The sequence below is a fragment of the Anopheles coluzzii genome, chromosome 3 (assembly GCF_943734685.1).
Source record: "Anopheles coluzzii chromosome 3, AcolN3, whole genome shotgun sequence".
Classification (NCBI taxonomy): Eukaryota; Metazoa; Arthropoda; class Insecta; order Diptera; family Culicidae; genus Anopheles; species Anopheles coluzzii.
In genome coordinates this window covers 3,535,858-3,563,088 of record NC_064671.1, presented here as the reverse complement: position 1 = coordinate 3,563,088, position 27,231 = coordinate 3,535,858, and the positions used below count along the sequence as shown (strand labels likewise).

Genomic DNA, 27,231 nt, shown 5'->3' with positions numbered 1-27,231 from the left:
TGGTCTATGTTTAACACGTGTTTCCTCGTTGCCTTGGCTACTACCGTCCGCACACGCGGTAAGAATTGAAAGCGAATGGGCAGTGTGACATTTAGATGTAGCGCTTTTCGAGTGGAATGCACAAAGCAAGCCATGACGTGTGTGGTAGTTACGATCACCTTTTTGGTTCTAGAACCCTTGACTTGGGATGACTGTAATTGACGGTTGAAATTGTAGAATAACGTGGCTTTAAACAAAACCTTTTTATGACGCTTATAACACTTCATAAATGATGATAACTGGCCAGTCATAGACTGCTTACAACACAATTTATAAAAAAGATCGCAAGCTCTTATTAAACGGGGATAACTTATGAAACTGATATGAAACAATCCCATCGCACTGAAATGGTTAAATCGTGTACGTGCCTTAACGCGGAGTCCCAATAAATAGCACGATTTTCTGCCCCGATTGACAACAGGCCAATCGCGCAGGGTTTGCAAAGTGCAACGGCATAGGCCGACCTCACCAGCCGGCGCACCAAGCGTTTAGCCATTTAGCACATTTGCTTGCGTCGTGAGATAATTAAGCTAATGGATTTCTTGGCAGGCGCGCTATCGGAAACCACCACCGCCTGACGGATGGATGGAACACATTTCTTTCCTAATTCTACATTTAATCGGTCTCCCAACGGCTGAACCACCCGGTGCTGCAGTCGTGCAGGGCAATTTGTGTCACGCGCCGTCAAGCAACCTGTTGACAAGCCGACGGCGCCTGTACCAAAGGAACGCTACGGATTCGAACCCCCCGGGCAAGTGTGTGAATTGCCATACGAGCGGGGACAGTTGCAGCATTTGGATAGGTATCGGAAATTGTCCTATAAGGGGGCATAATAATCGTTAAATTATTAGCTTCCCTAGCCAACCTGAGAGGGCGCCCGGAGTGCAACGAGCATGTAATTGAAGGCGATAATTGAACGACTCTGGGTCTGTGTTTTGGTCGATTGTGCGAAGGTGTTTTGAAATGGTCTGAAGTTGGGTTGATTAAAACAGAGGATACGACTTTGCGTGGTTGTTACTCAAATGCTATATTGCTCCATTCCATAGGTGTTTCTGAGGCTTGCCACATGCAAGAATGTATGTGAACTTAAGACGGTTATTTTCATGAGAAACATTGGCAGCCTTGCTGAAAGATTTAATGCACTTTTCGCTAAATGGTTTCTTTGTCTTTAATCATCTCGAAACCCACAAATAAAACACGGTAGATCCACCGATACGGACAAGCAAAGGACACAAAAAGCAAAGAACATGTGTTAAACCAAACCCGCCACGGATCATATTCGGTGCCGACGGTGTGGTGGAGTTGGTAGTAGTATTTCACCATCTAAGCTAATCGCACCAGCCGCATCACTCTCACGACTTGTGCCTTCGCTTTTAACTGCATTCAAATCATGCACAGAGCAATGTCCTACATCATCAGATAGGCGCACGAAGCGCAGTGGGCCGAAACTGCACCGAAAGGAAGGCGCCCAACCAATTAAGATGTTTGTCCCTGCACCGTGCGTGTATGATAGACGGTTGTGTGCGGTGTAAATGATTTTTTAAAGAGCCATAAATGCATAAACGTGAAGGCATCTCGGGGAGAGGAGTTGATGGACAATGATGAAACGAAGGGAAGGGATTCGTTTTTGCGCGCAAAAAAGCTGAGTCCAAGTACGTTGCCAAAATCACATTCCAACGTGGTAAATGGAGGCAGAAGGGGACAAACATTTCAACGCGATAAGAGCTTTGGAATGTAAATAATCCCTGCAGGAGGCGTTTTAATGCGGTTTGATGAGCATAAAGCGCCGATGTGTGCCTGTGATAACTTGTTTAATTTGAAGATGACTAATTGCGAAAGAATGCTTTTGTAAAAAATGTAAAAAACACACATCATTTGTAGGAATTCAGTAATTCAACATTGTCAACATACCATTAATAGATTCATACTAGTTTGTTTCATGTCGTCACTCATGAAGCTTTCATTTCTCCAAGATTTCAGCTGGTCTGTTTCCAAGAGACAAGCTTACTTTGATGTATCCTTATTAGTTCTTCAATTTCCAGTACCACATTCACGCTCATCCGTCACAAACATTCGTCGGAAAAAGCCGTAACAACTCTAACACGTGTACGCCAACAACCAACAACTGAGACCCGCGGTTTCGAAAGGTACGCAATTTTAGCGAATGCAACATATCCGACCGGACAATTGAAACTCATCTACGCCACGCGCATTGTGGTACAAAAAGGCGAGAAAGAAATCTCTGATTACGCGGAATTTTGGCCCCGTGAAATGCAATCGCCCTGTAGGGATCTGTAGCGGAAGTGGGGTGGTGCGGACACATTCCACAGTACAGGGGGGATGGAAGATATCTTGCCCGGCCCTGGCAACTAGAGAAAGACATTCCGTTGCGGTAGACCGCACGGCGTGTGGCGGCCTTTTTCTTTCGTTTTTCTTCGCTTTGTTTCGGCCCGAAACTGTCATCGGCCGGTCTGATCGCTCGCGGTTGGATGGGTTTTGTGTGTGTGGCTGAGACTGTGCTGTTGCTGGTTTGTTTGTGTGCTAGCCGGCCGGCCCCGTGCAAACAACACTTGTCTCCACAAATGCAAACGGCTCACGGTACTGGACGGAGTTTATGATGTAACGTTCGTGACTTTTATGGTGTGATTCTGACAGGTCGTTTGCCCCGCAACGGTGGATCCGGACGATGCTTTGCCGGAGAGGTCAAAGGCTACCTGGACCGACTGTTGCGAACAACTGTTGCGATGATACCCCACACAGTCGCATGGCGCCGCCGATGGTTGCTGCGTTCAAATTAGCCAACGCAATGCTCCAAAGACCATCCTTTTGCAGCTTTGCGCGAGGATTTCGAGGGCGCACTCGGTGTCGGCTCGAACAAGCTGATCGTTAGCGACTGCGTGTACGCACACACTGCTGCATGCGGACGGTGTTGGCCAAATTAGCCAGGCAAACATCGCGAAAGAAAAATCGCGACTAAACAACAACCAATTTCGACGTCACTTGGCTGCCTTCCCCGCACAGCAGCATGATTCTTCTCAATTGTGCCCGTTTGCTTTCGGAGATACATATTTATCGGCCACACAGTCAGGCGGGAAGGAGAAAGAGCGGAAAAGAGCAGCGAACGAGGAGGGGAGTATTTATTTGAGTCCGTTTGCGGTTTTTTGGTTGAAAAATTAGCTTTTAAAAGCTTTCATAAGTGTGTTTCGGTGTTGTTTCGAATGTTGTTGCTGCTGTTGCTGTTGTTGATGCGTTGTTCGGGCGTTTTCGGGTGGTTTGTCTCGTTTCATTTGGTTCGAACAGTGATTGTGAGCGTTTTTTTCTTTTCGGTTGTTGTGTGCTGTGTGTCTTGCTAGTCCTCCCCCTTTTTCTGCTCACTGATCATCGAACAAGCAACGATTTCGCGACAGTGTGCGCCGAACGAACGCCTGCTGGCCACGGGCTGGGGGCCCCAGAGCCCCAAGTACAAGTATCGAAAGTATCAAATTTCACCACTCATATTAAATGGAGGAATTTATACACATACGCAAACCGCTCGCGGTTGTGTTGGTTTTATTTTTCTTTGCCTCAACTCAACGACGCTGAACTAGGACCAGGTGGAAGGTATGGACATGTAGTGGAGATCGGGGAACACGCGAAACGGACTAATGCTCCGTATGTACATGATCGGGCTATGTGTGTACAGTGCGCCGCGCCACGAAGCTAATTGAAGTTGACTTTGACGACCTTGTCGGAGGTAGAAAGGACCTCTTTACGGACCAGGAGGCGGGAACGGCATCGGGAAGCAAGGGAAGCGACGGTGAGGTTGGATCGCTCCGTTCCATGGCACGAGTTTCGGCGAATGATATTGAGATATTTAGTAAAGTGCGGTCTTGCTTCCTGAAGGCGCAACGGTTTCGATAATCTTTATGAAAGGCCACAGATATCGATACCGCGTGTGTGTGTGCTGAAGTTAATTTTTGAGCACGGTGGTTGTGTTTTTTTGGAATTATACAACACGATAAACATGATGCACAATTAACTGCAATCTGCTTCAAGTCATTCCCCAAGATAAGACTTTGGCATCTATGAGTTCTTTTGTGCAATTGTTTGAAACCTTCAGTGTCTTGCAGACAACAAAAAAACCAAATAGATTGGAACATTCTGGAACTCCCACAAAACATATGCCCTCAAAATTATGTCAATAAATAAAGTCTCCGAAAAACAAATGGCCCCTTCTTCCCTACGCACGCCTTACGGGTACGGGGTGTGCGTGTGCGCAATGTGCACCATTACTCTTATCCTTACTACGGTGCGTGCGTGAACGTGTGATGTATTCAGTTACAGCGCATTATGATAATTAAATGTCTAACGCCATCGCGGGCGACACCTTGAATCAATAACCGCGTTCCGGGTGTCGTTCCACCGGGGCATGACTCAAGACTCACTGCGCAAGCCCCAAGACGATATAATCGACAGGCTATTCCAGCACACACACAAACATACAGAGACAGGCCTGCGGGTGTGGGGGAATTCGAACATAATTAAGTGCTTTGCTGATAAGATTATCACACCTTGGTGCGGCCGGGGCTCGATCGCGGCTTTATTTTGGTCTCCCTTCGCTTCGTGGCCCGCGTGCTTCATCGTCCCACGGCCTGGTGCGATGGTAGCCGTTTGGACTGGGGACGGTAACGGCCGCTCGAGCGATACAATCGATTTTGGGAATGTCCGTTGGCTGTCACCACTTGTCGCCTGGGAGTCGTGGTCCTTCCCAAAGCCCTCCCCGAGCCGAACCGATGATCTCATCCGAGCGCTGCTTTATCGTAACCGTTTTTATTGTTTCCGTTTCGAGCGTGGTTCTGCAGGGAGATGAGGCATAACCACACCGGCTAAAGGTTGGCCCGTTGTTTGCTCAGCGTAAATTAACTTGTATCGTGTACGCATCGACACATCGCTCATAGCTGAACGTTTGCGGCGAGCAGAGCAAACGTCTTCCTTCCAACCGCGTCAAAGATCATAGGTTAGACGCGCGAAGGATGCGCCGTCGGGCCGTCCCACTTTGCCAAGCGACGCCAAGGGTAGCAGAGAAGAGCAGAAATGGGGCCGCATGAGGGGAACGAGGGGAAGATTAATTCTCTATTGTGTTTCAAAATGCTCGGTGCTCACGGTACGTCATGGGATCATCCTTTGTTTTTGCCACAACAGCCCAATTTGGAGGCTTTCTGGTCTCGGCAAAATAACTTCCCCGAGAGTTGTGTCTTGGAGAAGATACCTGCACCCTCCCACACGATCGCAACCCATCCCTGCCTAACGGAAATGGGAAACAGGCGTCTCGCTAAAGTATGCCGTCGTTTGAAGCGGAACTTGAGCGGAAAGCCAGGATCCTAAAAATACATTCCTGGCGCGCCAGTCCCGCGCCAGCCAGACACCCGCGAAGGTAGTAATCAATCGAGCAAATAATGCGCCCCGAGAGCGAGCGGCAGGGTTGAGGCCCTCTAGTGGGCCCTTCCCTGGCCGCGAGCCTGTCGAAAGGAACCAGTTTTGTTTTGTGGGGAGGACAGGACTGAATGAATTCTTCACAGCCACAGATCGAAGATCACGGATTCTCACAGCCGCGGCGCTGATCGCGAGCGTGTGCGCGCGCGCAAATGAATGAAACATTCTACCGCGCACGTATGTGTGTGTGTCGGGGAGGTCGACCGCCTGCAGATCTTACACGGCAGCACCGTGTCCTTCCACCCTTAAAGCTCCGCTTACCCTGCCGACCGATCGAGTGATTGTTGTTACTTTTTTTCTTGTTGCTCTGCAGCACCGCTTATCCGGCCAACCTATCTGGGCCGCAAAAGCGGGAAGGTGCAGGAGGCACAAGGGTGACCTATTGGCATGGCACCGGTTGAATGGGGGGGTTTAGGACTGGGGCGAATAGGCGGAACCGCCAAGCAGCCACAACAGCAGACAATAATACATCCCACCAGCGCCGGTTGTGAACTTTGGTGACCCGCTAGTATTTTATTTTAACTGCCTTGCACAGTTGTAAAAGTCTTCGCAGCCCTGTTTCATCACTCCCTGCTCCCCGGGCCGGTCTGCCCTGACGGATGGGACGGATAAGGCAAATAACAACGGCAACAACAGCCAAACTTCACCCTTCTCCTTCTGCACGTTCTGCACGAACCCGGTGGGTGGAAGCTTAAGTGCAATCGTTTATGGGTGCCGCACCCTTCCATGGACCATGGAGTGGCCGTGCGAGTCGTGCGGGCCCGTGCAGCAAGGGTGATGACGAACGTCATCGGTGCATCGGGTGGCTTATGTGCAATTGAAACATTCAATTAAATCGCAGTAATATTAGCCATTCCGCACTGCACGGACACCGGTGGATGAGATTTCCATTTTATGGTAATCGTTTCGTACGATCCGAGATCACCCTAGTGCTGACGGCAAGGGTTTATTTTTATCACAACGCTTGCCGGCCGGGGCTTATCGATCGAGCACAGGAAGCTTTATTAAATTTATTTCCATTTTATTGTCGGATGACGAGTTGTGCGGTGCAAAAGTGGAATGGTTTACTGTGGCATTGTCAGTGTGGTTCGATAATTGACATGAGGCTATTTCCATCGATTACAAACGCTGGTCATTATCGACAGGTAATTCCGTGCTTTTCAATTCCAGCAATTGCCGGACGGATTGCCCTTTTACTACATTGGTTTTGTTCTACTAATTGAATGTCCACTTTAATGCTTCATTACGTTCAATGTGAGTCATTTCAATCATACAAGACAGCTGAAAGGCCTTTTTGTGACCGTTTCCTTCTTTTTTAAACTGCCAGCTCAAATAGAAAAGCACACACGCGCAGTTTAATTTGTTTTCCTTGTAGGTAAACGGATATCCGGACAGTGGACAAACAAATCACGCCGCTTTGTTTGCGATCGAATTAGAAATAGACAAACAATGGCGTGAAGCTTCGTAATCCTTCCCCGAGCGCTGTTTATCACGTAAGAAAGCTTACGATGTGTCGGTCAGCTTATACGGGGAAGTGTTGAAGCAACTGTTAAACAACAACTAGCTTAAGCTTAAACGTAACCAGAACCTTCCACACATTTGTGCCCGCTTTTCTGGTGCTGTTTGCTTGTCTTCTTGTGTGGAAAACAAACAAACTTGCTATCCTTTTTCCCACTCGGTTCGATCTCTTAGTTTGGTCGTGTGACCACCTGTCAATGATGCGGTGCTGTGTCTTTCACAAAAACATTCGAATAGCTGCTTTCGCGAACTATCCTGAAGGAATGAAGCGGTGGTCACACCCCGGAAATAAATTCCATACAGTCGAACAGTCTGTTTCAGATTATCGGTCAGGAACAAATAGTGTCGGCCGGAACAACAGCCGGAAGGGTCTGTTTGCGTCGGGTTGGGTTAAGTTGATAATCATCACACCGTACAGCACTTGGTTGGTTGAAGTGTGACTTACGGTGTGTGGTCAGGAAAGTAAACTTAGGCTGTGCGGAATGTTTTGGTTAGTCACAGTCTTTGCTTTCCCAAGCTAATCTCGGTGGATTTCCCCTAGCAAAGTGTGAGTCAACCCGCGACCTGTTGTCCAGATGTTTCATCACCAAGAGCATTCAACATACCAAGGCAAATGACATCGTTTTGCTATGCCAACGCGTGGAGTTGGATCTTCCAAAAGCTGATTCCACGAGTACGATTTTCGATTTGAGCCATATTTTCGTTTCCTTTCATTCTACCCACGCCACCTCCCATCTCCGGCTCATCTTCGCCCTCACTGAATCAATCCTGACGGTCGCTTGATGAATGTGGGCTAATTTATCATCATTGTTGAGAAAAATTTATGTTTTTATTTATAAATTTTGATTTAAATTGATTGTAAGTGATGTCGGCCCGTTTGGTCGGTGCCCGCGCTCCCTATCATGTGCCGTGTGCCAGCAGTACTTACAATCGCTCGCAATCGAAATATTTCGGTACGCGTTATTTATGATCGCACGATCGCGCACCCTCTCGCGCGTTTGCGCAAGTAGGTCCGAGAGTATACGCGCGAGCGCGCGCGCCCTCCGACGCAATACCACGCGATCGATGTGGCCGATCCGATGCACACTTAAATGCTGCTGCTGTTGCTCCCCATACCCACGATACAGTTGGACGTTAAAATGTGCGCACGCGTCACGAGGCTCCGCTTTTGCGGCCATAATAAAATGAAATTATTTCTGCAATTATTTATCTCCCCCCTCAGCGCGCACTTAATCGCGCTTGTTTGGAATGGTTCGGATCCACCCACCACCCACGGGTTTCATCAGCCCGTTTACGATGATTCGGAATTCGACAAAACGATCGACTTTGCATTGGTTCCGCCTGGATCGCCAGGATCGGTTCGGCTGATCATTAATCACGCGCTCGTCGCGCAAAGGATGAGTTACAACGGTTTGCGCCGGCCCCGGAGTGCTCGAGAGTCCCCATGCGATGGTCTGTTTCTGGGATGGGTGTAGTGGAAACTAAATCATACCACGACCGATGGCCCAACGAGCTGAAGATCGCATCAAATCGATGGGGGGAGAATTTTGCTTTCATTCAGACGGGCGCGTTTGGAGAGCGGGCGTATGAAGGTATGAATGCTGTTAAATATGATCAATGGCTTGGCCACGGTCGGATGGACACTTCACCCCAACACTGTTGGAAGGTGCTCTGTTTAGGTGCGAGAAAAGAATTATTGACTTAAGCCGCTTTTATAACGATTTATACGCTGAGTACTTTTCCCATGGCTAACTCCGATGGCAGCGGGATGGGCAGCGATTGCCGCGATCGCACGTCGGTGGTGGTCGCAATGCGTTGGAATCATTTTATTCAACCATTGGAGGAATTGAAGTGGATTGGCATTTGGTGTGATGTTTTGACGGATGCCGCCAAACAATTGGGTGAGAAGTTAATCATCTTTGACCACCCCATAAGTTGGGTTTTTATTAGGAGCGGGATGATCGTTTACTTCTACAAGAGGATCGGTGTCACTGGCAACAAGGGATACAAATTCGATCATTAGACATTTTGAGTTTTTGAAGCCATGACTAGTTTTGATTGGGATGTGAATGTCGTTTAACTCAGCGCATTGCTACTGGGCAACGAAGGTTTGTGTCTCGTCAAATTGTTGTAACTACTTATCCAATTAGAACACATTTCTGCTTAAACCTCATTTCTCAACCTCAAGTACTCGTAAGAAATGGTCCCCGTGCCATTTTTGGTCCCCGTGCCATCCCCATCGTCCATTTTTGACAATCTTCCGCAATGCAATCCACACTCACAAAAGCATACATCTACACGACAACCAAATGGTTACACCTTCTTCCTTCGATCTTCTAAAGTCCACCGACTCTCTTCTACTCCTTCACGATCACTCTTTTTTCTACAAAACGGGGACATCAAACCAAAGCCAACAAAAAGAAAACAACCAAAAAACACGGCAACGACGTAAAATCGTGACGATTGCACAGCTTCACGCTTGTCCGCTGCTCGTCGTCTTAATTATAATAACAATCAATAAAATTGTATTATTCAAATTCACGTTCATCATTGATTTCCAATCAGCGTTGAAAAGCGGAGTGGAAGGCAGAAGGAAAAGCCGAACAAAAACGGGCCCCACACCAAAGGGGACGATCGAGTCGTTCGATCGGTCGGTCGGAAAGGGGAGGGATAGAAATATTCAAGGAATTATGACTTTATCATAATAATAAAACTTGGAAACGAGAAAGAATTTTGATCTCTGTTTTGATTTCAGCTTTCATCCGTGGTATTCTTCTGTGTTTCGTTTGCGAGATTTCTAATTCAATTTCTCATTTCATGGCTCTTAACGGCTGGACGGTACTGGAAAGGGTGAACCGGGCATCCCCGGACCCATGGTCTGCTTAGCTTTCCCTCCCAGCCTGCTGAGCTGCTGAGCTCGCAGCGCGCAGCTCGAACCGAATCACCGATGTAATCCATCTTAATCTCACCATCTCTCACCATACCATCGTTCCCGTTCCCGGCCCATCGACGGTGAGATACCTGTCCCGTGGGGTTTTATCGCACCGGCCAAAGTGTTGAAGACGATTAATCAGTCGTGATTTCAACAGGTCCGCGCACCTGGATTACTGTACGCAAGCGCGCGCGCGCACGGGAGAGCGAAGATGAAGACACCCTTGGGACGGACACAACGGGCGTGTAACACTTCTCTCCGGGAAGGAGGGTCCCGGGATGGCTTGAAATGGAATCTTGATAAGCCTGGCTTGGCTTGCGGGTGGCGGGTACGATGTCCAATGGCTAGGAGCTGGGAGCACAAACCGGTGCGGCGTGAGTGGGTAAGAAACACTCGTAAGTTTTGGACTACAATGGGGATGGACGATAGGATTATTAACTCATTACCCGTATTGTGTGGCAAATATTTATCCATCGCGCATAATCCGATTAGGGCGAGGCGTTAAATTGTCAAATAATCGATTCGTCGTCACTCGGTGCGACCAACGCCGCCGACACGCCACACCAACGGTCCGCGCAAGATCACGACTTTGGAGACACGCTTTCGCGTTCCTCGTTTGTGAAGGCAGCAGGGTTTAGGCGCGAAGACGGGGTTTAGTTCTGCGTCACGACACATCATTCCTAATGATTATGTTTCGGTTGTAAATGACGCTTGTTTGCTCGTTGTTTGCTGCTTTGTTAGCTTTTGGGGCTATTTGAAGAGCTTATTAAGTTATTTTGTTTAATTGAGTGTTGATGCATTTAAGAAGAATAATCGCTTCATTGATTTAGCTGTTTATATGGCTATTTTTACAATAGCTCTGGCTACACAATGTTTTCCTCATATTGTGTTACTCTTTAGCGTCCCAGCGACATCCATCAGTAATTCTCTTCTTAACGCAGCTTGATGGTTTTCTTCGCACTAACCTCACTGTCACCTTTTGCCAGGCCAGAAATTTCAACAACCATCGATCGCCCAATGTGTCGGCACATGAGAACCTCACGACCGCATTGTCCACCGCGTTCCGAACGAGCCGAGAACGACCAACCGCGCCGCCGCCGCCGTCATGCGCTAAACGGAGCCACAAAGCGTTTCTAATGCCCTGCGAACGCTTGGGAAAGTGTGAGAAAACCCCAAAGCGCGATTCAATATCGCTCCCAAACCCATGTCCACTCAACCATGGTTGTGTGCTTGTATGTTGCACACTTTATTGTTAGGTCTTTGGAACGCCTTGGCCCGTCGCCGCGCGCAAGTGTGCGTCAGTCATGTGCACTACTCGCGCAACCAGACCGCGCAAGCGATTATGCTGATATGCGTAGATAATCGATGAATGGGAGACGTCTCAATAGTCGTTCGGTGTTCAGGCCCTCGGTCCAGCTCGTTGTGTGTGTGTGACTAGCGCGAAAAAGGTTTCACAGCCGCCGACTGAATGATCCGTTTATGTGCCCCTCGACTGCGCTGGTCTGGTCGCTGGTGTCTGAACCGCGGAAATAAAGAACCAACAACCGGGCGTACGATCCATTTTTGCCATTTTGGGCTTGGGTTTTGTGGTGCCAGGAGAGGGTGCCTGGAGACCAACAGAGTCTGGTGCGCGCGATCAATACTTCACGATTTAGTGCCGGGCGAGTTTTGAAAACTGGTGACGTGCCACAAATCCTGCGCCCGCGTCTTGTGTCGAGACGTCTTGTGAGGTTCTGAGGCCAGTCGATTCCGCCGACCCGCGCGCGAACGATCACTCTCCCGTGGCGGTAAATTTATGCAGGAAAGCTAATAATTCGACACTGCACTTCCTGTCTCCGGCCGCGAGATTGGGGCTCGGCTGGATGGGGAGTTATGAATACCTCCGACGTTCCGACGTCACCCAAAGGAGTTGAGTGGGCCGAGCCGACTGTCCCTTCACCTTCGTCTTTTGTTCCGAGCACCGGGCCCTGGGAGAGCTGATCTCGTGCGCCATGATTGTTGAGGCAGAACCCAGCCCGGGGCGATCCCGATTCAGCAATTCTTCTCCGGTACGATTAAGCCCACCGTCCCTGCACGTCGCTCTGCTTCGGAAACAGGGAAGTTCGCCGAAGGATGCACCGCAGCCAGCAATGAAGCCCCAAGGGCGCACCGGGCTACCCTTTGGCCTGGGTGCACCGCGTCCCCGGGGCCGCAAACGCATCATTATTGTTATTGAGCATTATTGCCCACGCATTTGATTACCGATTCAATGCCCCCCCATCCACCCCATCCCCCCATCACTTCCATCTTTGGCAGATTCCTTTGTTGGGGCTACGGGGACACTCCTACTCGCTTGTGGTGCGCACACTGCGCTCTGTGTCCTGGGGAGTGGTTGCCAACCGAACATGGTCCAATGACGGATGCCAACGGAGACTCCGGAGACTGTGTGCGCCCGTGGGTAAGCGCTCGTGCAGCTGTCACGACTCGGAGGATTGGCCATTGTTTGAGCGAAAGGGCCCTCGGAGGGTTTGGGGAGATCTGTGCCTACCCGTAGAGGTGGGGTGACATTGAGCCGATTTATCATGGTTTCAAAGTCAGTGCAGGGCGGTCGGGCACACCGACGAGCAACCGACAGACATGTTCGACATGTTAATATTAATTATTTTGACAGCCAGCGGACGGACGGACACCCGGGTCGGGTCTGGCGAATCGTCGAAGGGGGGCAAATGACGGGGGGAACAGGGCAAAAAAGGAACTGGTGGTTGACAGAAGCATTTTGATTTCCATTTGACGTTTGTTTCCGCTCACAGAACCTGATTTATGTCTTATGCTGATCGTACGATTGCAAAACATGTGTGTATGTCTTCAAGATATCTTTTCTCATTTTTCAGCAAAGAATTCAAGAACGGAGGGTCCAATATCGATTAGAAAAATTATATCTCGTGTCACACTCATTTTCAACAACTCATTTTTAAACATTTTCCCATTATGTCTCGATCAGATAAGCCTAAAAAGGGTGACTGATTAGCGATCCTTACTCTTCCACCACCGATAACAACACTTTTCTATCAAAACAACGAACACTTTACAATTACAAACGATCATCCGGTAATCGGGCCGCCTTTATCAACCCCGAGAATGCCCATTTCCGCTCCAGACGACCGTTGACAACAATTTATTTATCCTCCCAGACAGAGGCTATCCCAAAACTTCCCCTTTTTCTGGTGCCGCGTCGCGTCGGGTCGCCCGGAGAAGGAAAAGAAAACACCGCCATAATGCATTTCCCGACACGGGAACGGGTCCGAGGAACAAGAGTGGTTGCTGCGACTGAGTTGCCTGGTCGCTGGGTGGAAGCCCATTTTTGCCTCGCATGTTTTGCATCTAATCTAATCTTCTACCGGAAATCGTAATAATTGCCAAAAATTGAGTCCAACCGTCGTCGCCCCCGTCCCCGACGGATGCTGCAAGCGTAGAAGCCAGCACAAAACGCTGCGGCCGAGAATCGTCACACAAAAAGTGAGCAAACTAATCCACTGCCACAGCACGAGCACGGGGTAGTTCATTAAAGACTGCGAAAAACCCTTTCCAAAGCGGAGATTTCGCCCAGCAGGGAGTTGTCATCTTATTTCGGGCGCTCCCAGCCTGAAGGGAGAGAGAGAGAGAGAGGACGAAAAAGCGAGAATACAGCAGAGAAGAGGCGTCCAGGCGTCCGCCGGCTGAACCATGTTGCTGTCTACCTTTGGTGTTGCCACGATGACCACAGTGAGGGACGATTGTGGTGGATTGTTTTTTGGGCCGGCGACCGGCCGGCGACCTCCAGCAACAGGAACACTATGGAAAAGCGCCATGACGAGTCAAAAACTGCCAGCTTTCCTGGCCGCATCTCGTTCGGATGTCATCTCGCTCGATGTCGGCCATGGCCTGCTCCTCGGCTCGGAAGATCTTGTTCTGCTACGCCAGTCATCGCTTCAACACTTCATCACTTCGCTCGAGGGGAGGAACAAAGAACCAAGGAAGTGGAGTTGAAGAATAGTGTGTGTGTTGCTTTGCACCGAGGCGACAGCGCACAACAGGAACGAGCCCGAAAATAAATACCGAAAAACCAATAATCCACGGGATATCGCATGCCGATGAAAACGACAATGTCATTTCGGGGGAGCTTCCAAACAAGAACAGAACCATAAAGTTTGCCAGGAACGTTTCAGAACGTATCGATGAAATCACCGCAGAAATCAAACCCCCATACGATCCCGCAGGGCTGTCGTCGTACCGTGTGTGTGTGTGTGCCTGCTGTGGCTTTTGTGGTCTTGTTTTATTTCACAACCGCTGATCCCATCAACGCGCACGCTTGGCGCGACTTCCCAGGTTCTCTACCATCTCTACCCGTCGGGACGAAGAACACCACCGTGTGCAGTACACGATGCTCTGTGTTGTTGCGCGTCTTGGTACACTCGAACGGACGAAGATGGAGAACCCGTTGCCCGGGACATGACGCGGTCCTTGCCTTGTTTGCTCACCCCAGCCCTCGTCGGGGCCGCGTTCGTGTATATCCTTGGCGGTGTGTTGTTCGATGCCAGAGGATGACTCTACGCGATCCGGTGTTGTCGAAATTCCTGCCGGGTTGGTTCTGTGCCTTGACCGTCGCTGATCAATCAGCGATAAATCTTTGCGCATCTTCTGGGCTCGTCGTTGCGCTTGCGCTGACGAGCAGCAGGGATGCTTCGATCGCGGGGCGCCACTCGCCCAAACCGAACAACCGAAGGAATTCTCCGAATATCGTAACATGGTCCCAGCGTTCGAAGCTGTTACACACCCTTTTCGGGGAGTCCCCTTGGGAACTGAGGGTGTTTCGAATGGATTGAATGGCTTTTCGATTCGTTTCAGATATTTTCTCTGTAGCTGCAACTTGTTGTTGGGCGCCATGACAATCACGTTAAACGCATTCTAAATATCACTTATACTAAGACACTTAGATTAAGGAACTTCAGAGCCTACTTTCATGAGCCGATAATGACATGTTCCATTTTTTCAAGTATGATTCAATCTTTCGTTGCCATGGACTATTTCCTGGGAAAACCATGATGTCACACCCTTTGCGGTATATCCAAAAAAAGCGAGGACATCTTCCCTAAACACCCCACGAAACATATCCTTCCACAGTTGATGTGTCCTGTTTTGATTTGAAAGGCTTCCTTACGGTGCTCAATTGCGTCGTTAAATGTTGGGCTTCCGAGGTCAGCTTCCGAAGGGGTGAGTTTTTGGAAAAGGGGTTGTTCCTGACAGGATTATTTAACCCCAGTGCTTAACATACTTTACAGAAATCCTGTTTTTTTCTATATAAAGCACGTAAGCCGTTCATTTTAAAAAGTACGCACGTCTGCAAATTGTGGTTTCAATATCAGTTGTTGTTTCTGTACCATACGTCGTAACACAGCAAAATGCGCAATGGAAGCCTCGAACCTGAACCTTTTCGTTGGAAACGTGCACGCACAGGCAAACAGATCCTTGTCAGCAGCATGGCACCAACGGCACCGTGACGCCAACTGCTTTTCTACCATACCCGAAACCCCACGTGATTATCGGAGGATTATAAAATTTCAATTAAAAATGGACCTGAAGGACCTGAAGGATCTATCCCTCCGTGGCAGCAACTAACAAGCGAGTGAGAGAGTTCCTCCCTAGCGCTTGACGTTGGCTTGCTTTGATCCTGCCGGAGGGATTTCGATTGACACGCCCTCCGACACAGAGTCGTTGCCATGCGGGCTCGCCGTGACGTGTTCCTGCTTCCTGCCCGGCTAATCGTACGTAATTTACGTGTCATCCGTATGTATCCTGATTTGGCAGGACGGTTCCCTTTCGGGTTGAAGAAATAATATTTACCCTTCGATAATAGGCTACCACAGCGATGATAGAGTTGGAAAACCGTTTTCTAGCAGCTGACGTCGGGAGCGTTGATTAAGTGGCATAGAGATGTTCCGAGGCAAGCTTTCAGTTTTTACAGCCTGCTAGATCTGGTTAATTGAGGCGGTACCGAACTCGAAGCATGTTGCTGATGGGTGATGTAAACACTCATAATTTGGTTGTTTTTTTTTTTTGGTTTTTGTTGAAATTGGACAGCTTCCACGTACCGTGGCTTCAACAAGAAAATTAAACTGTTTCCGATTAACTTCAAATGCTTGTTTGCGTAAGCACGTGAGATTCCTGTTATCAGCCACAAATAGTGAACAGGACACATTCACCAGACCTCCCTGAAGCGTTGACTTCTTTTTTATCTTACTTTTAGCTACTTACTGAACTCCAAAACAAATATTGATTCCAAAGAGCGAGAGTAAGAGAAGCGAACCCGCGTGCACGAATGCTTGAAAGTTGCCAAAAAGGTGCTGACACCAATTCGAAGTGACGTGACCGAGCCCAGCCCGCGTATGCTAATTTCTATTGGTCTGTCAACGGATCGATCGTTTGACGTTGGGCGCGATCGTTGGCCTCGGTTTGTCGACAAGATGTCTCCCCCCTTTTGTGTGGAGGGCACTCCCGTCTCCTCCACTCAACTTGCCACATCCCCATGGTTTAGAACGTACTGCCTACACACATACGGTTGCTTGGCAGAAATCGGGTGTCCCATGCTGCTCACTCTGTCTCTCTCTCTCTCTCTGTGGCCAACATTTGAACCAGATCCGCACCGCCACAATGCGCCCAATGTGACCAAACTACAAAGGAGACACTGACTGATCCAGCGCGCGAGCAAATTGAGACAAACATGGCCGATCGGATCTCTGCGCAACAGAATGATCGTGGCGACATGCAAGGAGGGGGTATGCGCGGCAGAAGAAAAAACACGCACAAACGGCTTCATAATTTATTAATCATGCTGAAATTTGTCTCCACTGATTGCCGGTAATGACAGTTCTCTTTCATCGCGCTGGTCGCCCCAGAGCTCGTCGCTCCTAGCATCTCCCGCTAGGAGTAGGTGTCCGTGTGTGTAGGAGAGAAAGAGAGCTGCTCGCATTTGATGAGACATGTTTTTAGGACCGGTTTGACGCGCATTTGCGTTGCGTGCAAAAAAAAACACATACTCAGGCACAACCACGGCACAGGTTCTTCGCTGAGGGCCACCCGTCCTCTGGGAGATGGGTGTTCCGTCCTGTGGCCCGGCATGTGTTATGTGGCATGGGCGACGCTTGTTTGCTTTTTGTTTTGTCCTCCGCGCATAAAATGTGTCTCTGCATGTTGCTCTGGCTCTTAGCGTCTTGTTTCCTCTAAGACCCCTGCCTAATACACGCTCCGACCGCCTAACTCTGCAGTGTGTTTGGTTCGAGTTAAACAGATGTGTGGCTTAGTGATTTGGGAGGAATTGTTACTGTTTTAGCGTGGTCGGAGTAGTTTCAGATCCGTATTTGGGTGGTATTATGTGTGACACGGTCTATACAATTCGGCTGTTTCGGGATCAGGAAGGATACCAAGAAGTAGTAACACATCTGCATAATTAGCGATTGAAAGATTTTTGTCTTTTCGATGTTGTGATCTTCCATATCTACTCAACATTTCAGCCGAAGCAGAGCTCAGAAGACAAATGTTTACTTCACTTTCGACGGGATTTTGTGCTCTTCAAGCGCACAAAATAATCTCCCCTCGAGCCATTTTTCTGCCCTTAATTACTTACAACATAATCTATTCTCCAAACCCTTGATTATGGTTATCTTTGCGACGCAAAAAAAACATAAATTGCACACCGATCTGCGCATTATCTGCGAACATAAATTCCCTTCCGAAGCCTCCCAGCCCTAAATCTTCACACCTTCTAATCGTGTAATGCCCGGGCCGCCGGGCGCATGTGCATGATTGATTATCACTTAATCAATCAGATCAGTTTATTGTGTCCCCGTTTTGCGGCAGGGTTCATAAATTAAGCTTGCCGTTAAAGATTAAATGGCGTTTCGCACTCCATCCGAGCAATGCCTGCTGTCATTTCCGTTGAACTCTTGGGGCAGGAGGGTGGCCGGGGGTAAGCGGAACAGGCAAGCAAGCAAGCAAGCTCAACCGAGTGGCATAATTTATGAGCCTGTCCGCGTGCATGTCCTCGGCCGGTGTCGGGTTCGATGTTGGCAAATGAAAACGAAGATGTGCCCACTGCTTTCCACCGCTCATCGCACTAGACACCGGCTCGGCAGAGCCCGGTCGCCTAGACAACCCGCCCTGTGTGGTGTGGTTGTGTGTGTGTGTGGTGTGCAATAAACAACTCAATAAAAACCAGTTGACCACGGTACGCGACCACGGGCCGATGATATCTGCACCGGATTAAATTTACTCCATAAACATCGCGCGCATGATGCACTTACAAGAAAACTCAATAAACACATACTTAAGCTGGGATAATGTACGCAAATGAATCGTCCAGTCCGGTCGGTCTGTCGGTGCCAGGTTAGGACGGTCCGTTAGGGCAAGTTTCTGCCCAGTGTCCCGTCTTGCTCCTGCCGGGGAATGGGGAATGAAACATGATCACATTTAGAGCCACGGCGAGTGTGTCCATACAAGCGATACGGACTGGTTGCCATGCCCATCCATCTCGTCCATCACCCGTGTTGCGATGTCCCGGGGCTTGCGAAAGCCTCCCATTAAACAAACAAGTGCGCGGACTGATACGGCGTGCGCTCTGTCATGCCATTTGATTAGAAGTCTGCGTTTGAACGCTTGCAACGGGGTGTGCAATTGATGAGCTGCAAACGGCCCCAAGATCATGCACAACTATTTATATTACACGGTGATCGAAGACGGTGCGCTCTTGTCTCTTGTCCCAACGATAACACGTAATAAAGAATCGTACACATATGGGCAAAGATGTTGGAACATTGCAGAACTTACTCACCGTTAACTGTTGGATGGAATTTTCAGCCTTATTCGAATGTTTGGTCCAGTTGAAATAATAACGTCAGTTTGAGTTCTGTTTGAGAGCATATATTACTAATATCAACTACCTGGCTTACACTTCCTAGCATTTTATTTACCTATTTGCTTTACCACAAAACTGTTCCGTCACAAAAGCGGAAGATAATCGAATCCGTTGTACATATGTCTGGCATATCAGCAATAATATTAATAATAATAATAATAATAAGTACCTAACAATCAAACGTCCTTATGCCTTAACCAATCGCAAAATGGAAGGAAGAAGTAGACAATTCTCAGAGAACGACATCAGTCCAAGCCTTGCCTGGCCGGCCGGAAGGCACCGATATAGTGTACTTAGTATGATCTTAGTTTAGATTTACCATATTTTACAATCTATCACCGAGCGTGGGGTGCTGCTCGAAACGAAAGACTTGCTTCCTACAATGCTAGAGCATAAGCGACGAACCGTCGCTAACATATCAGTCACTTTTAGATTACTTCTCCCGCACGAATGCTCACAGGCTGTCTTAGACCTACACTATTGGACATACCGCTTCTAGGTGATTACCATACATGCATCACACACACACACACATACATTCAAGCCTTTTCATACATCCATTCACGCATCCATACTCGTATTTAGTTTGCCTTCCCATCACGCCCCGCTCAGTCCACATCGGCTAGCGCCATCAGATCTACGGTTTTCAGCTCACATCCGCCATCCTCTCGGTCGCTCTCGGTCGCCAGCGAACCGTCCGATCCGGCCGCAGCTGACGCGTTCGGGCCGGCCAGATCGAACGCGCCGCCCGTACCGCCGGCCGTCGCGCCCAGGTTGTGCGTGAGGCTGTGCCGCCGGAGGTCACAATTCCGTCGGAATACCTTGCCGCAGGCGATGCAGTGGTACGGCTTGATGTCGGTGTGCGTGAGCAGGTGCGTTTTGAGATTCGAGCGCTGGTTGAAGCTGCGGCTGCACACCGGACACTTGTGGGGCGACTCCTCCATGTGCAGGATCTTGTGCACGGCCAGCGTTCGCGACTGGCAGAATCCTTTTCCGCATTCCAGACATTTGAACGGTTTCTCCTTCGAGTGGATGTATCTGCGCGCAGGTTTGAGGGGTGGGAGAAAGAAAAGGAAGAAACCCGAATCGAAACGGAATTATAAAATAAGCCAGCAAAAAACAACAAGGTACACAAAAGAGCTACGAAAAAGCCATATCCATCATATATGCATATAAAGGTGTTTTAGTGAAGAAAAGAAGTAAAAAAAAGAGCAAGAAAAGGAAAGAGCTGCCCGCAGATGAAGCGTGGTGAGGAGAGGGTAAGTATTTAATGCGATAAAAGTGAAGCAATAACAACAAAAAAAATGAGCGCAAAACGCGAAGAAAAAAACACAAACACACACCAACCGCCAACGAACAAAACAGGAAAGTTACAAGCAGTGAAGATGAAAAAACGATGCTAAATAAACTCCAAAACCTCCCGCAAAACGTGCGGCGTGAAAAAAAGGCCACCTCCGAAAATGAAGAATGAGCAAAGGCAAAGATGCTGGTGATGTTTATGGGTCTTCGGTATTTTTTTTTTTATAATGCGTGGTTATTTCTCAGCCCGCAAAGCGCGGACTACGAGCATGGGGCATCGGTTTTATGGTTGCGAAGGATCGGAGTCGATCCGTGAAACCTGTGGGGCTCAGGCGACTGAACCTGTCAACGGCAAGAGCGAGAGAGAGAGAGAGAGAGAGAGAGAGAGAGAGAGAGAGACGAAAGGAAGAAGGGTTTCATTCCCGTATCGCGCACAAGATTAAGCATTAACAGATGTCGGATGCATAAAAACATAATATTTTTATATTGATTTCATCAATTGTCTAGTCATCGCGTCCCGCATCGGTTCGAAGGGGCGGTGAGAAGGGGGGGGGGAGAAGGTTTCAGACCTTCTTCGCTCGTGGGATCGCGCGCTCTGGATGATGTGCGCCACGTCCGCCAGGTTGAGTGCCCTATAAACGCGTGCACACCAAAGCACGCGCACGAACATGCTTGATCGCGATCATGCTTGATCGAGGGCAGACACCGGCAGGCCGAAAGATCGGAATAATAATAAAAAAAACCCCTCTCGGACCCGGCAAAAGTGTTTCGAGAGACGTTTGGGGAGGAAAGAACGTTTCTTTCGTTCCCGGACGATAAAATAAAGGTAGATCAGCCGACGGCATTGGGCAGATGAAATTGGGGATGTTGTAAAAGTTGGCCTCGGGAGGATGGTTTAAGGCTTTTAATACTGTGTTCGAAAATAATGAATCCTATTCAAATGTTTATTTTTCAATTACAGCAAAGTAAACGAATGAATCAAAGGAATATTTGTTTGCACTTTAGAACTCGTCGAAAGAAAGAGCTTTACGAAGGGAACTGTGAACTATTTGATGTGTCTCTGTTTTCTAAATTTGGTTCAAATATTTCCTCTTCTAAAGAATTTCACAAATATTGCAATGTTATACGCTTCTAGATGAACTTAACCAATTATGCCAAATTTAATTCTAATGATCAAATGGTTGCAAGGTGTCGTGCTCCAGGCGTTTCATATGTAAGTGGAGTTTGAAATGATATTAATGCGTGGATTATTAGTTGGGGAACCCATTAGCTTGTGCCTGTTGTGCGTGTGATGGTGGATGGAGAGAGAGAAAGAGGCCGTTTGGTGTTTATATGCATGTATTACTGGTACTATGAGTATTAATATTATTATTACGACTATTATTTGCTAGCCCGCGCGGTGTGTAAGGACAAATGTGTGAAGGTTGGTGAAGCGAAAGTTAAGCTAAGTAGATTAGCAAAAGCGAAACAGTATCACAATTGTCTACCTACCTTAACTTACGCCAAAAAGCTTTTTTGCGAGCAGCAGTTCGACGAGCAAAAGTCGAACGCGTTCCCTCTTTCTCTCTTCCGCGTTTTGTTTTCTTGTTTATTGTTTGTTTGTTTGTTTGTTTTGTGGCCAAGCAACACACAGCCAAGACTGACTCTGGAACGCGCAAGCTCTGTATCTCTCGTACACTATAAAAATAAAACAACTGTCCCTCTCCGTCCCGCCCTAAAAGAAGCTTGAAGCTAAGGAAGGAAAAGTAAAACGCTACACCCAACATGCGCTGGCCAGTCTACTGCTAGTGCACGCTAAACGCATCCTAAACCTGCAACAACCTCGCTAATTCCACTGACAAGCGCTAACAAACAAGCTGCTGCTGCTCCTGTTCCTGTGTTTGGTCGTGTATGTGTGTGTGTAAGTGTTTGTTTGCGTCCCGCTTTTGGCCGCGTTGCGATAGGAATTTCGTTTGAATAATGCACCTTATCGGGGCCGGTGTCAAGTTGAGCGCTAAAATGGTCGTCCAGCTGTCAGGGGCGATGCCACTTATTTATCATCTTGCAAACAGCGATTTCAACACCATCGAGACCATCGGGAATTAGTAATTTACACTGTTGCATTCTTTCTCTCTCTCTCTCTCCCTCATCCCATCCCATCCCATTCCCGGGGGTGTCCAAACGGTTCAACTCCAGTGCCGAGTGTCTCTCTTTTGGCTCGCGGACCGACTGCGAGGGTGCGACTTATCGAAAAATCATAAATTAAATGTGCGACACACATTTCCCTTACACACGTCTCTGCCTCTCTCGCACACACACACACACACACAGTCATGACCATTTGCCTGTGCCGTTGTGCGCCGTTGTCCGGCTTTCGAAAGTGTCGAGAATCAATTTACATATCGTCGAAATGAGAAATGGAAGTTACTTCTACGCTGCTCGAGCGCGCGGATCACCACCACAGAAGGCAAGGCAGCAGAAGGCTGACTCCGTCGCGCTGAGCCGAGCTGCACATGATGATAACCCGACCAAACCGACACCCCAACCACCCACCCAATTGCCCACGGAGTAGCATCCGCGAGTGGCCGGTGGGGAGAAGAGTGCAAGAGTCTGAAAATGGATGCCATAAATTAGGCGATCCACTCGCTAAAGTGATCATGTTCGTAGTCACGCTTCGTGCGTGATCATCAGTTTCGCTACTTGCCAGCAAACAACCGGCCAGCCAACAGAAGGAAGTACCGGAGGCTTTAGTAAGGATACTTCTCACACTGACACTTCCCTGTTTTATCCCCCCCCCCCCGCCTCTGTTCGCTTGGTTCACTTTCATTTCGTATTAATTTTCGTTTGTATAACAACTGTGGCTTTTGGAATCGACCCGATAAAACGGATTGCTTTATTATTAAAACGAGTTACACAAACATGACTTTGCCCATTATCACCTTCACACTTTCTGTCTGCTTTCGTATGAGAATCATATCTATTAAAACCTAAATATCATGACTGCAACTGATTCTACCCTTAAAGAAAACTGTCCATATGTATTTGTGCTACAAACACACAGACCAAAAAAAAACTTCCTCGTACTGTTAAAAGACAAAATAAAACTTGACCTTTTTTATCAGACCAACACCTGCAGCCGCGTGCTCCCGCATGAAACTCGAGATGCGATGGGAAACGCATTCTTGCGTCCGTAATTTCGACGCAACTGACCGAGTTGACCGGGAAGCATGAAGAGCATCAACAAAAAAACCAAAAAAAATACAACGAGACCCTCCAAATATCCCGCTTGCTTATCTCTGCCGGGGTCGTTGGGATTTTTTATTAGCTACCACAAAACGTCTGCTAATGCCTTCATAATCTGTAACCGATCTTAAAAGCGTCTATAAACATGGCACATGCACACACGCAGGCGAGTACCCGAGCCGAGTGGCGGTGGCTAAGGTGAGAAGCTTAAGTGAATGAAAACCCCCCAGCTGAAGCTGACAAGAAATTGAAACCATCCCAATAAACGACTCGCCTCAAATTGTGTCACTAATGTGGCTCTGTCGCACAAAACGAAGCGCGGCTATCGCTCTTACTGTGGTGTTGGCAAATGGCAAAAAAGAGGTAGAAATTAATGATCAATAATAATTATCGCCCAGGCACTCAAACAGAAGTAGAAACCTGATGCATAATGCGTGCCAAGCTGCAATAAACTTGCGCCGAATGGATTGAGTGATGGTTCGTATTATCGCTGTGTATCGCTAATGAAGCAACGCTCTATGCTGTATGCGTGTAGACGTGCAATGTGTATGTGTGTATGTGCGTGACTGTTTGGAGATCACATCTTGGAGGGATATATGGGAAATATCCTTGGACTACTAGATGCGTGATAAATGCGCATTTTATTTCCTTACACATCTTTTGCCTTGTGGAAGGACATCACAACAATTGCTTCTCTCTTATCTTCCTGCTCTTGGCTCTCTCCCTCTATCTCCTTCTCTCCTATCGTTCTTCTTTGTGGTCTACATCTCTCTCTCTCCCTCTCTCTCTTTCTTCCTCTCTCTCTCTCTCTTGTTGCCCTTTTCCTGCTCTCTTTCTCTCAGACGGTTCTGCAGTTAGGATGCGGTTGTAGTCTTGTATGGTTCGGGAGTTCATTTAGCCAGATCCACGCAACACAGTATGGATGGAGGGACAGCGGGAAGAAAAGAGAAGAAACATCAGAACAAAAGGTCAGCGTGACTGTTCGAAAAAGGGAAGGGAGCAGAGTGATGTGGTTTATATAAAATAACGAGAAAAAAACACACACAAAAACAATACAGTTACATTAGATAGAGAGAGAAAGAGAGGAAGGATAGAATAGAGGGAAGGTTCTGAAAGAAGACGAGCAGGATCCAAGATGATCAGGCTTACCGGTGGTCGCGCAGGTGATCCTGGCGACGGAACGCTTTCCCACAGATGTCGCACGAGTACGGCCGCTCGTCGGTGTGCGTGCGCTCGTGGATGAGCAGGTTGTAGGACTTGGTGAACTGTCGGTTGCAAAATTTGCAGATGAACTGCTTCTTCGGTCGCTGGCCACTACCACCGGCCGCAACGGCTGCCGCCGTCGGTGCCGTCGCAGCACCCGCGTGGCTGTGTGAATCCTTTGTCCCGACGGCTCCCGACGCGGAAGTTGCCACCGACACGGACGGTGCCGTTCCGACACTCCCAGCCGCCGCCAGGGTTTTCATCTTGTCCGCGCTCATCTGCTGGTGGAAGGCGGCATTGAGCAGCAGGCTGGGATAGCCGTTGTCGAGCGAGTTCCCGTCGGATCCGTCGTCCGGTCCGTCGTCAAAGTTGAGATCTTCATCCTGATCGAGCACGGGCAGCTCGTCCGCCAGCTCGTTGCCCTGGAGCAGCATGGACGGGCCGGACGTGTCCATGAACATGTCGTCCCCGATCGCATCTCCACCATCAGCACCACCCGCGTCATTCGTCGTCTGGGCCGCGGGTCCGGTGATCGGCATCGATGGCAGGGGCTGATGTCGCTGGTGAGATGCGGTAGAATGCCCCGCAGCGGATCCGGACAGACGCAGCACCTCCGACTTGCTGGTGATCCTCTGCAGCGTCAGGTACGACTCGAGCGCCTGCAGATTGAGGGCGGCTGCAGCGGCCGAGTTGGCCGGCATGAGGGCGGCCTGCTGCAGGCTGGTGACCATCGTGTTCTGTAGCGACAGCACTACGGCCGCCGCTGCCGCAAAGTCACCCGCTGCCGACTGCGATCCCGATCCGCCCGAGCGGCCCGTGGCGGCGGCGGCGGCTGCGGCGGCTGCAGCAGCCGCCACGGCCACCGCTGCCGATTCGTTCGATTGCTGGTCCATCCCAAGCGCACACACGGCCGGTACGGGAATGTTTTCTGGGGCGGGCGATACGTTCCTGACGGCGGCACCGATACCTTCCACTAACATCTAGCCCACGGTTGTCGGTACGCCCGGCCACGTAGCGACGGGTTTCCTTTGCCCTGTTCCGACTCGTGACTTCACGCGACCTTCACAAACACCCATAAATTAAGCAAACATTTGACCTCACTTGAGGAGCTGAGAAGCGAGTGCGAAGAATGGCCGGCCTCTTTTCCCTCTGTTATGCCTTAATGCCTTAATACCGACAACCGCTCCCTTATCAGTCACACGACGGTTCAAACGCGAATCGACACAAGCCGCTATCAATCGACACTTTCACATCCGCTGCCTCTCTCCTTCTCTTTCCCCCTTGCTCTCTCTCTCTCTCTCTATTGATGTTTGTTCTGTTTGCTTTTGTTTCCTGGTACACACAAAAACACGAACCGCAACACAACAACCGAGCGGCTTGTTAGTTCATTTCGGATTCAATCGCGTCAACACCTACGCAATCCTTATCAACACAAACATTCACTGCCACACACACACACACCTACAGAAAAGTCCTTGCACAGTCGGACACACAAACATACGCACGCACACACACACAAAGATACAGGATCTTCCGTTTCCTGGCGGCACACAAAAAAAGCTCTCCGTAGCGTGGAAAACACGAAAAACGTCCGTTTGCAGCAGCGAAAACCGGCAGCAAACCCTCTGCCTTTCCAAATTCTCGAATGGGTAAGCGCGCGCGCACCAGCGTTCGTTCGGTCGTTCTGCCGTATCCAGCGTCCTGTGCTCTTCTACGCATATCGATATGGAGACGCACTAGCGAGCCCATGGACCGGGCTGAGGGCTCTCAGCCGGACGAGAGCTTTTTCGCTCACCGCTCGCTCGCGCACCGCTTCTATGGCATCTCGCTCCGGCTTCCGAGCTTTCGGTGGGCGCGCGCACGACGCTACGCCTCTCGCTATCTCTGTCTGTCTTGCTCTCCCTCTTGTGACTCTCTGCTCTCGCTCCGTGTACACACGCTTGCCACTCTGCTGTTGCTGATGCCTTTGTTGATGAAGCTGAGGTCGTGCGCTGCCGTCGCCGCCACCACAAACACTGCTGGAAAGCTTGGCAAGATTCGAACCTGTTTTCTTCTCGTGCGGAGTCTGCACCGCTGCCGCAGATCCTCCCCAGCACGATCCGCTGTTCGTTTCCTCCCCAACCACGGGCGGTAAAGAACGCATTCGCTCTCGCACACCCACACGTAGCGATGGTTCACGCTGAGCCCATCCAAAAGCCCCCGAAGCGAAATCATGAACATGAACAAGTCGAAAAAACCGTGTGTCTAAAACACGGAAGAGATACAGAGAGAGCAAGATAGAGAGAGAGAGAGAACAACTACAAATAAAAAAACATGTATACTCCTTCAGTCGATCAACCTTTTTAAGAAAAGTGGTTCCATGGGACGACCGCAACGAAAGGGGCACACGAAACCCGGTACGGATCCATCGTCACGCCAACCCTATCTCCCCGCTCACACATCGCCCCTTTTGAGGTTCCTCTTAGCTTCCAAACCGAGCGTCCAACACGTCCTCGCAGCATCATGCTGCGTTCATTAGGCTTGGGGTTCGATCGGGGCTGTGTTTTGGGAACAACAGTTTTACCGACCCAAACTGTCACTGGCGCATTTTCACCCCCCAGCAGGCAGCAGTTCTATGGCG

The 27,231-nt window shown here is 49.2% G+C and overlaps 1 protein-coding gene across 1 annotated transcript; it reads right to left on the bottom strand.

The window, feature by feature from the left end:
• Nucleotides 1-18,876: 18,876 nt before the first annotated feature.
• LOC120955883 (protein sister of odd and bowel-like) lies at nucleotides 18,877-26,343 on the bottom strand. Its single transcript, XM_040377095.2, has 2 exons — nucleotides 24,558-26,343; nucleotides 18,877-19,925 (listed from the first exon to the last, which is right to left on the bottom strand). The coding sequence occupies exons 1-2, from the start codon at nucleotides 25,589-25,591 to the stop codon at nucleotides 19,496-19,498; spliced, it is 1,464 nt and encodes a 487-aa protein (XP_040233029.2). The 5' UTR covers nucleotides 25,592-26,343; the 3' UTR covers nucleotides 18,877-19,495.
• Nucleotides 26,344-27,231: the final 888 nt, after the last annotated feature.

What these genes read in the sequence shown, in the direction of transcription:
- LOC120955883 (XM_040377095.2), bottom strand. Translation starts at nt 25,591, where the DNA reads ATGTTAGTGGAAGGTATCGGTGCCGCCGTCAGGAACGTATCGCCCGCC. An exon ending in GATCACCTGCGCGACCACCG is followed by an intron (nt 19,926 to 24,557) that starts GTAAGCCTGATC and finishes ACCTGCGCGCAG; the next exon opens with ATACATCCACTCGAAGGAGA.